Source organism: Microtus oregoni, unplaced genomic scaffold (assembly GCF_018167655.1).
Source record: "Microtus oregoni isolate MIOR12 unplaced genomic scaffold, Mior012 000044F_ref0000062, whole genome shotgun sequence".
NCBI classification, from domain to species: domain Eukaryota; kingdom Metazoa; phylum Chordata; class Mammalia; order Rodentia; family Cricetidae; genus Microtus; species Microtus oregoni.
In genome coordinates this window covers 8,510,427-8,521,951 of record NW_024543218.1, presented here as the reverse complement: position 1 = coordinate 8,521,951, position 11,525 = coordinate 8,510,427, and the positions used below count along the sequence as shown (strand labels likewise).

Sequence of the window (11,525 nt, the reverse complement as noted above, 5' to 3'; positions counted from 1 at the left end):
TAACTATTAAAACACCAAACTTTTAGATCTAGCTTAGTAGTTAAAACATTCGCTCTTGTTGAAGATATGGGTTCAGCTCTGAGCATTCACACCGTGGCTAACAGCTACCTCTTAACTCCAGTCTACGGAATTTGACTTGCTCTTCTGGCCAGGGCACAGGCATGTACATGGTACACATACATACATATAGGCGAACACTCATACACATAACAAGACAAATCTAAAAATAGACGGTAAAGATTTGTATTTCAAGGCATTTAAAAATTTATATTGATAAATCTGATAATTTGATTGTTTAGCTATTCCACATAGAGAAAATATGCTAAAGACTGGTTCAATATTTTTTTTTGAATCACATCTGTCAGAACATGAACAAATTCGAAATGCACCACCCACGCACGGATAAAATAAGATACTGAGGTAGGGCCCATGGGAGCCAGATGGCTCAACAGGTGAAAGTGCCTGCCGACAAGCCCGACGACGCGGGTTCGATTCCTGGCCTCGCATGTCTTAGAAGAGAACTGACATCCACATATACGCCCTGGTACCCTTGTGCTCACACACATACACACCAAATACACAACACTTGTAACACAAACTAAAGCATTATCCTGAAGTATTCATTTTATTAACAAACACAAACTTGAGATGTTTATAATAAAACACATCAGTATTGAGAAATTCTACAGCCTGGAGGCCATCTCTGTCCTGTTTGTCTTTCTGACATCTTCCCAGCCACATCTAATCTTCATTATCTTCCTCCTCAAGCAGGGCAAGGAGAGCACGACTTTACATACCAGGACCACAGTTGGAAGGACAATAGCTATCATAAAAGTCGGAGGCGTGTACCAAACAAACTGACTGATATCCACCCATTTATTCCAGGCAAAAATCAAAGCGTGCACTGTGCCCAGAAGAAGAGAGACAATTCCTAGCTTGCTCTGCAAAAGAAAATACATTATGACCCTAAGCAAAGGTTGATTCAGTAATAGTCAATGCCACCCTATCCCCTTGGGGCTTGTCCTGCTCCTTTCATTTGTCTATAGCTATGTTCTCAACACGGTCCATCCACACCTTCCTATTCTTTTTATATGCTGTCCTCATCACATGACTTTTGGGTAACTGCTCTTGTTTCTAAGGTAAGTTGAAAAGTCACTATCTTTCTCTTAGGAAGTGGTCAACAGCTCTCTCTGTGCCTTCTCTACCATTCTGCTTAAGATAGCTTTCTTAAGGTGTTTCTGCTTTATTGGTGGCGATGGGGCTCAAAACCAGGGCCTCGTGCGTGTTAGCTGAGCACTTTGTAATGGGTCAACATCCCGGATTCATTACGACATTTTGTTTATTGATTTTATATTAACTCTGCCTACCAGGCAATAAATAAAATTGGACACTGTCTCACAGCAGGGTCCTGGTAGGAGCAACACAATATTTTGAACATGTTAGGTGTTCAATGAATATTGCTGATTGATTAAAGGATACTGTAAAAAAAATCAATCTGACCTCAGTGATCTTTACCAACTAATGTTATTCTAATTATGCAAATGAATAGAAAATGGACTTTATGTGGTGTGTGTGTGTACAGTTTTCCAGTGAATCATTTTTTTAATGCCAAGCAAGAGGTTTTAGTAAGGGAGGCTGGGAAAATAATTGTAGAGGTTTCCCTTCACATAGAAAACAATCATCCTGATGTTTATTACAAGGCCCGCAAATCTACCACTTTTTTCTTTTTCTTTTTCTGAAGCCCTATGCCGGAAAAAAAAGAAGAGGAATAAAATCACTGGTCCACGTACATTAGAGAAGGTCTATTGACATCACAATTGTAAGTTCTGGAGGACGCTAGAAAAAGCAGTGAGGAAAATCTGAGGCCAGTCAAAACACCTGTTCTTTATATATATTTGAGACAGGGTCTCCCTATGTAGTTCCCATTAGTCTGGAGCTCACTATGTAGATTAAGATGGCCTTGAACTCCTAGAGATCTATGTTTTTAAAACATTATATATTCTGATAGGATGGAAGAAACACCAGGAATCATTTCAGTGATTGGACAAAATAAACCTGGAAGATATGAAGAACAACTTCAATTTGTTGAAACGCGTTGACACTAAACAGAGAGAAAGCTGTCCAGAGCGGTCCACTGATAGACTTTTGAGACATTCTGACAAGATTCTTCTAGATAACTATTGTTGGAAATGATCATTAGCCTGACAAAATGAAAATATCTCAACTATTCAGCTGTAATCGTATCCCTCAATTAAACAGCTAGGTTTTTATTTTTGGCATATGAACTGTGTAGGTAAATTGGGAGTGTTACCAAGTCTCCGACTCCAGGTGAAGTTTCTAGGTTAGTAACTGGAAAAGCTCTTGAATGTGTGCATTAGCTTCCCTAAATAGGTATTATCTACTTACAGCCCCAGCTACCAGGGAGGACTTGCCAAGGTGCAATGCCCAGATTCAGATTAACACTGACAAGTACTGCTCAGTGCACACGTGACAGAAAAGCAATGTAAAAAAGGATTTCACGAGGGAGACAGAACTCCATGGCTACTGGCTGAACATGAAAATCAGAAAACACTTTTTTTGAGAGAATGTGCTACTGAGTGTAAGGCATGTGGGAATAAAAGAAACTTTGCGGCCTTATCAGAAGGCCGTGTTGTCTCCCGGAGACACATATGGACATGTGGAAGAGACGGGGAGAACGCCTCACTGTGGGGAAATCTCCAGAACTACCTAACCATACAAGTTAAGACTATGACTTGAAAATATTTCCCAGTTACTTATGACTGAATTAAGTTGAGCTCCTTGGCTCTCGCTGCATGGAGCCTTTTTAAGTGTGGGCCTCTACCTAGAAGCTGTGTGAGTTCATGACAGGATTCTGAATTCCAGAAATATTTCGAAAATTCAAGTGATTAAGCTAGTTTAACTGTAACTTAGAAAAAGCATCTTTAAAAGTGACATAACAGAACTAGGTGTGGTGGCTCATGCCTGTAAGTTCTAGGCTATCCTGAGTTATATAATAAATTCCAGGCTAGCCTGGGTATAAGTGTGAGATTCTATCAAAAAAAAAATTAGGTATCAGAATACCTTCAGTCAATAAAATTTTGTACTTTAGAGGAAGATTTGTTTTTCTTCTAGAGAGCATAAAACTATGTGTCTTCAAAGGCATGCCTAAAGTCAAGGGCTAGAAAAAATAATGTTTTTATTGGGGAGACTAGTAAACAGTTGATATTCCTCAAACATATTTATAGTTATTGAATGGGAGCAGCAAGTTGTCTAAAATGTTTTAGATGTGAGAAACAATGTTTTTGTTTTAGTAATGTCTCTCATTTTTGTCTCCAAAATGCATCCGATAATTTCAAGAAGCCATAGAAAAACTAAGAAAACATTATTAAATGGAAGAGTATGGGATCTCTACTACTGGAAAACACTATTTTTCTAGAATAAATCAATATATTTAATATTCTAAGAAGACTAGGGTCACCTTTACACATCACTTACCTGAATATAGTGAAATTCTCTCCATGTTAAAGCGTCACTCACAGACGGGATAGACGTCACAGCCAGGAGAGCCAGGATGGCCAGTCCCACAATCCCCAGGGACACGTAAATCTCCATTCTCCAAACATCATGCTCAATCCAGGCATCCTCTTTGTTTTGCTGAACCTAAGTAAAAGAGGAACACAGCCTGACCTGTTGATAAGTGGGCTTATCTGATGGCTAATCCTGACAGAGCCAGAGAGTGCACGGGAACTCTGGGAATAAGCAGAGGGTAAAACAACCAGTCCTTGCAAGGTCACACTGCCAGGAAGCCAAGAGTGAAATGTGACCCTGTCTTTGCAAAGTATTTTTATGCTGAAATTGCTATTTATTTTCAATTAAAAAATACTCCTTGATATAAGATGACAGATGCTCTTGAAATCACAATAACAATTTTTAAAAATGAAGGCTAATTTCTTAGAGTGTCAACAGGGGCCTGGGATACTACTGTTACCACAACAAGAGGGTGTTAATTCATTAGGTCATTTGAACCTTTCAGTTTGTTAACCTTGCAGGGTGACACCTCCTACCTGCTTGTACGCCCAGTTGAGCAGCTTGTATCTGTAGGAGCGCCTCATTGGGTAAGACAGGCTATAGAGTGCATGCAGCACAGCGAAGAAGAAGCTGAGGAGCCCGAACTGCTTCCTTGACAGCATCCACCTGTCTAGCCACGGGGGGAATTTCTTGTACTTGGTCCCATTGCGAAGTTGCACGACCGCGGCTATGACCCCTGGCAAATAGACCAGAGCCAGGAGTGTGATGGAGACCATCGGCAAGACTTTGTTGATGACCAGGATTGGGATCTTATAAAAATACTGTTCACGGGACGTTACTAAAGGGTAAATGATTTCCCTCAGAACAGTGTACAGGAAGGTCAGAGATGATACAATGGCAGCGATTTTAATTGGCAAGCGCCAGTTTGGGAAGAATTCCTGCGTGTGCTGAAGCTCAGAGGGGCAGGCAAATGCGTCATCGTGGACCATGTGCGACAAATGCGCCTGTCTTTTCAGCATGCTGGTCTCTCCTGTGTCCTGAGACTACGAGAGAAAGAAAGGGGACATCTTAATGGAAAAAGCAATGGATTTCTTTCGCTCTAACTTCCTGCTCCACCATTGTGCTTCCCAGTGAATAGGGCACTCAGAGACGCGCTTGTGAATACCACTCAGCTATGGTACAGTCTGGGTATGACTGACCGAAGGTGCACCTTGAGACACAGGTGTATTTCCTTCTTTGTGTCAGAGACAGACTCTCTTGTAGCCCAGGCAGACCTTCTGCTCCCCACATAGCTGAACTCATCTGCCAGGTTCTGTGTGAGGGTTGCCACCAAACTGGATTCCAGGTCTCTTTAAAACGAAAGGATACGTGCTGACACACTAAAGCTTAGATAGCCATGTCTCTTGAAGATTTGAAATAATGGCATAATCTTAAGAAGCCAAAATGAAAAACCTTTTTTTTAAAAAATTCCAAATTCTTTGGCAAAATCAGCAAACTTGTATATCATACTGGGCGTTCTGCAACGTTTCTGTTGGTCCCTGGGCACTTATGCAGAGCAGTGACAGTAAATTCAATAATTCCGATGCAAAGGATCAGGAGGAATAGGGTCGTTACCAGTGGAGAAAAGCACGATTTGGGGCTTCCGCACAAGTGCACACCCCTCTGTCCACCGCGTTTTTAGTAGTCAGTAATTCAAAGAAGGTGGGCTGAATCATTTGTCATTTCCACAAAGGACACACAGAAATAAACTTACAAAATTCAAATTAAGACCATAGAGTATTTCATATCGTGTTCCTTCATGAATCGCTGGCTTCCTACCCCTTACTACAGCCTTTGTTTTCACAGCCCCATGTGTGCCGAGGGAGACACCTCCACTGTTTGTCCCGACTGTCACGGTTATCTTGCTCATCGCATTTCCTGCAGACCCCACAACTCCCGGTGTTTGAGAACGACCTCTCTAACCCATCTGGATTCTTCTCTGAGTCAGAGACCACAGCGTCTTTCTCATTATTCCAGAAGGAAATAACCTCTGTAACTCCTGCGTGCTAACACAGCTCACCTGATTTAGCCGAGAACAATTTTCTGGCTAAGAGTGAAAATTAGGATACAGCAAGTAAGACAGCTTACTGAAAAATGAAAATGATTTGCCTTATGGGGTTATTTTTGTAGGATATATGCTTGTAATTCTTAATCTTTTCCCGCTTTGAATGATTAATAATCTATTATAATTGCATTTTACATATTTTAAAAATGTAAGTATTTGGAACTGAAAATTCCTAACACTTTTTCAAATGTTGTAGTAAGAAACATCTAACCCTTTAAATGATTCTTTGCACAAAATGATTTATCTGTTTAAACTCTGAGTCATCGTTCACATGGAGGTCTCTCCCGTGAGCTGCCACAGAGCCTATGAAAATGTTTACAAAACTACCAGTAAATGGGACATCGTAATTTTTGTTTTTAAACTTAGAAACAGAGGTGTTGGAAAGGACTTAAAGGGCTCTGGAGATGATCTAGTCCAGTTCCTTCACTTTATACAGAGATACAAGACCTCAGATTTTCAGGGACCCAATGACAGCTATTCAGCTAAGCCCAGCTAACCGGTCAAGGCAGCTCAATCATACCACACTGCCCCGACTCAGGCCAGCTTCAGCCACAGGCACCCGAGCGCAGAGACCAGCAGACGAAAATGAAATGCACTCTCTCAACACTAGCAGGTTCAGAATACGCTTGAAGTGTGCATAGATTTTAATTATTAGCTATAATACTCATTATTTTACCGAGTAGGTGTCATCTTCCAGATTTCTCTCAGGCTTCATTTTCCAAAGTTCTTCTTGCTTTGTAATATTTTTACCGATCTCCATGAATGCTATAAAATAGTATGGCTTCAGCTACCTAGAAAAATAAAAAAAGTCTATTCCATTTATGATAATTTTGTTTGATGGAATAATATAAAGTATTCACTTTAGAATAAGAGATGATAGATACAACTAAGGTTCAAATAGTGAAAAGGCTGGACATTTAGAGAGTCGCGAAGCATTGATGCCAACTATTTGTTCAATGGATGACCTATAGCTATAGGAAACACAAAGGATTAGCTGTTACGTTTTACTTCAAGAAGACTTAACTCCAGACTCCCAGTTAGAAGAAAGCTCATTCCCCTTAAGGGAAAATGGAATCAGGCATGCAGTCTTCAGTTTTGACAATGATGTTATCAATGGAGGCTTGATGTAGCTGATACAGAACGTCAGGAAGACATGTTTCTCAGGCTTCTGGGGTTGAAATCTGAGACAATAATTCACTTATTTGTAAGTTGAAATGTTCCGGAAGGCAGTGAATGGAAGAGACAAGATTAGTAGGGTGAATCCCAACAGTTGCTTCAAGGTCCAAAAGATTGTATTGTCAAAGTGCCCTTTGAACGAGTCCTGTTGGTAAAACATGGCTGCTCATCTATTTCCAATGGGGTGCTGAGTTGCATTCAACTCCATAGAGAAGAAGCTAGTAAAAATAAAAATTCCCAAACAAACAAAATTATTCCTTAAGGGCTTTCATGAAGACCATTCCAGGCTTGGTCCAGCCTTTTTTATCCAGGAGAAGCAGGATGTCATATTTATAGTGGCATTTCACTTGTATTTTAATAAATAAAGCTTGCCTGAAGATCTGAGAGTTAATCAGCCCCACTGGTCACCCTTACAGACCAGGCTGTGGTGACACACACCTTTAATCCCAGTAGCCACACTAGTTTGTCATAGAAACCAGGCAGTAGTGGTGCACGCCTTTAATCCCAGCCCTAGAGAGGATTATGAGATGGGAGGAGACAGCTCTCAGACACAGTCTCATTCTGAGGATTCGTGGAGGTACGATTGCCATTTGTGACTGAGGTCAAGGTAAGACCCAGTGGCTGGCTGCTTTGTTTTACAAATCTTTAGGTTAACCCCAGTTTCTGTCTGAGTTTTTATTAATCATGCTTCATATATTATCCATTATTCTGGGTGAACTCTAACATTACTCCCAGGGGATTACACCTGCAATTTGTACTTTTTCTTTCTTTTTTATTAAAAATATTTATTTATTTATTTATTTATTATGTATACAATATTCTGTCTGTGTGTATGTCTGCAGGCCAGAAGAGGGCACCAGACCTCATTACAGATGGTTGTGAGCCACCATGTGGCTGCCGGGAATTGAACTCAGGACCTTTGGAAGAGCAGGCAATGCTCTTAACCACTGAGCCATCTCTCCAGCCCAATTTGTACTTTTTCAAACGCAAGAGGAAAACAAGGTAAACACACAACAGCTGGAAACACAACAGCTGGAAACACACAACAGCTATGCTGTTGGAAATCATTCCGAACACTTTGGAAGTCTAGACCACCTGGAACACTTTACTAAGTGGAAAGTTATTTCCAGGAAAAGGTTGTAATACTCAGAATACTTTCCAAGTTTTAAAGGTCAAGACTCTACAAAGAAAAGAGGGGTCACCTTTCCCTAACACCAACATTTTATAATTAAGGCACTTTGGGAAATATTTCCAGAATTAACTGTCTTGAAACATTCACGATGAGAATATAGGTTGAGCATCCCTCCTGCAAAAACCACAAAATTGCTCCAAAGTGCTAAACTGGCGTCTTGACGTGGTAACACAAATGGGAAATTCCACATATGACCTCATGGAAGGCCATGCACTGAACCCCAGGAAAATAGTAAATATATATGTCATACACTTTCTAGATAGGGTCTTACTAGACAATGCTACCTGACCTGGAGCTTGCTATATGGAGCAGGCCTCAAACTCAGCAAGCCACCTGTCTCTGCCTCCTGAGCGCCGGAACTAGAGGCACACACCGCCACCTCAAGCAGTAAGTGCATTAGAGAACATCATCCTCAGGCCAAGCCCAGACATACAAAGCCTGAATGAGTGTCCTGTTCAGTTTTGCATCGTATCCTCAAGATACCTTATTGTGCTTATGTGACTATTAGACTTGAGGTTGCAGGAAGATGACCCAGGGTTAATTCCTGTGATGACACCGAGTAGCTAGGATGGAGCCAAGTCTAGTGGGCACATTAAGTCCTCTTCTGATATCCTCTCCAGGAGGCAGAGAATGCAGAGATACTCTTAACATTTTGTTAAGTTATGGTGTGGGAGAATTGTCTGTATTCTGTCAATCATGTTTAAATAAATGCTGATTGGCTAGGCAGGATGTATAGGCGGGAAAGTCAAACAGGAAGTAGAAATGATGCAAGGAGAACAGGAGAATTCTGGGAAGGAGGAAGCTGATTCCTCCCACTCCTGCCCAGACCACCAAAGCAGCAGGATGTGATCTGCCCCATTGAAAACAGGTACTGAGCCACATGGCTAACATAGATCAGAAAAATGGGTTAATCAAGATGTGAGAGTTAGCCAGTGAGAGGCTAGAGCTAATGGGCCAATCAGCTTATAATTTATGGAGACCTATGTGTGATTTTCTTTGGGGCTAAACAGTTGTGGGGTACCAGGGTGGGACAAAACTCCAACAACAAACAGGACCCTTCATGTTACAAAGTTAGGGTTGTATAAAACTACCATGCTACCCTCTGTGTAAGCTGGAAGACTTCTTCATTTGAACACAGGAACGCCAACACAGAAAAACCAAGTAAGAAATAAAGAAGGACAAGTCCTGGTGACTGGTGGCAATAGTTTAAGTATTTAATAGTTTAAAGTACCTGAGACCAAATCTTGGATTTCTCAAATACATCTTAATACTCCCCCCCCCCTTTTTTTTTGTTTGTTTGTTTGAGTCGGGTGTTGACCATTGTTATTTGAAATTTTCTGGGTAAAGTATACACCATTCAAGAAGCTCTTAGAAGGCCAAGCCCAAACAGACACTAAAGAGGAAAAAGAATGAGACTTCATGCCTTCCCTGGAGGGACTTACAGTCTTCCAGGAACATTATTTCATGCCATTTGGTAAGTTTAATCCATATTATAAAGAGTAGTTTGGGAGGGGTGTCTAGGACTAGAGGAGCATGCATGTGATAAAACATAAGAGATAACTGACCAAGGTTAACTCCAGCGGTTCAGTACGGTAAAGTATGGATAAATCTACAATTGCTCACTGTTAATTCACGAAATGCACTGTGAACAATGACGTCAGATGCGGAAAATACAAAGTTAAATGAAAAGGCCTCAAAAAGCTTTTAGTTTAGGGCAGGCAAACACTCCAGCAAGAATTGTGTGGTAATGCGGTGTCTCTTAAAGGACAAAGGTTTATAGACGGATGGTGGCTCGGGAAAGGAAGCAGAGGAAATGGACGAGAACTCCCTTCTATACCCAGTCCTGTGCCATGCAGCGAGATGCCAGTGCTTGCTGACAGAGAACCACTCCATGGAGATTCTGGGTAGAAAGCCAGCGTGGCCCCTGGAGGTGCCCAGCCACTTGTTTGCACGGTACGGTACCATGCTGAGGAGCAAGGCCAAGGAAAAAACGCCCATGTCAGTAAGGGTGATTGCTGACTGCGTGCCCAGAAACCAGGAAAACAAAATACCAGTTAAATAAAACATGCTGGTTTCCATTAGACAGCAGGTCAACACATAATTGAAGTTCTGCAGGAGGAAAGGTTAAGTCAGACTGCCCAGCGATCTCAGCAGGAAACAGCGCAGAGGGAGGTGTCAAGCACTCCAGGATTTGACCCAGTACCCACCAACTCTTCCCCATTAAGAAGCGAAGCACAGATTCTGACATGATTTCTGTTTTGCTGAACTAGGATGGCAAATTTGCTGTTCCTGCTAAATATTGACACAGCCCAACTGACTCATGTTTATGGCCAGGGGTTTAGAATCCGAGAAACCCAATCACTGGAACACACTGTGGCTTGCAGTGTGTCTTATCTTGGGGACTTTTAAACGCGTTTTGGCTTTGCCACAGTCCACTATTGGGAGACGGGGGTATTCTTCACAGTGTTGATTCTTAAAGCCTTGCTCTGGACATGAATGCAAAATGAATTCCCTTCGTTAAATACTGAGATATGGACACATCCCTACCCTAACCGAACAGTGAGACCAAATGCGAAGGGTACTTAAATTATTTGTCTAACAAATGCCAGTCAGTTGATTTCATCAGAGTAAATTATTAAAAGCCTTGACTGACAGTTTTGCAGAAAATTCCGAATCCCACCCTGGTCCCGAAAGACCGGTGTTCCAAGGATTTAGGATGAAAAAATTCCATTAACTAGGAAACCAGAAACCCAAACAAACAGCACAAGGTACCAGCCATTCATTAAGCGATGCAAACCCGAGGAGACTTTGCCAAGTTGGCAAACTTACTATCTGAACCCAACCTGACTGCAAACTTGGCCACTATCCTAATCCCAAGCCCTAGCGTCAGGGCCTCGGAGTCCAGCTCCCGGCTGGGGCTGCCGAGGGCGGCTCAGAGCTGCGCTGCCCCTAGCACCCTGCCGGCTCGCGGGGACCTCCCACCCCCATGCACCCCTTTCCCTCCCCCAGGCCCGCAAAGTTTCTCAGGGCCCGTGGAGACGAGGGGCAAGTGCCCTGCGAACCACACGAGGACTCACCCGCTCCTCCGTGGGACCCGACAGCGAGCCGCTGCTGGGACTCGCAGCCCACGCGGAGCCTGATTCCCGCAGCTCGCAGCCTGCGTCTCAGACCCCGCCTCTCGGCCGCCGTCGCACAGCGCCCCCTGCCGGCCGCCGGCGTCCGCTCACCCGGGGTCGCTAGGGCGGCGGTGGGTGGCGCCCCCGCAGGGGCGTGGGCTTGGCCTTTGCCTGACCCTTCTCAGGCTCCCACCGGTGGGCGAGTCCTTCTCTGGAGCACTCCTGGGCTGCACAGGGCGAAACCGTCACCCGGAGGGCTCGCTGAAAACCGGGATGAGGTCTGGACGGAACCTGGAGTTGTGGATTTCTCCTGTTCCTGCGTGAGACTGCAGGGAACCCAGGTCTCCATCTGCAGGGCAGCGCTCTCGCTGAAGCACATTAGCTTCTCTGAGAACTAGCTGTTAGTACA

General features: G+C 43.0%; 1 protein-coding gene across 1 annotated transcript; it reads right to left on the bottom strand.

The window, feature by feature from the left end:
• Positions 1 to 635: 635 nt before the first annotated feature.
• Positions 636 to 11,141, bottom strand: LOC121434785 (metalloreductase STEAP1-like). Its single transcript, XM_041633760.1, has 5 exons — positions 11,078 to 11,141; positions 6,309 to 6,423; positions 4,065 to 4,571; positions 3,496 to 3,660; positions 636 to 941 (listed from the first exon to the last, which is right to left on the bottom strand). Exons 2-5 carry the CDS (start codon positions 6,390 to 6,392, stop codon positions 684 to 686), a joined length of 1,014 nt encoding a protein of 337 aa, XP_041489694.1. The 5' UTR covers positions 6,393 to 6,423; positions 11,078 to 11,141; the 3' UTR covers positions 636 to 683.
• Between the last annotated feature and the right edge of the window lie 384 nt (positions 11,142 to 11,525).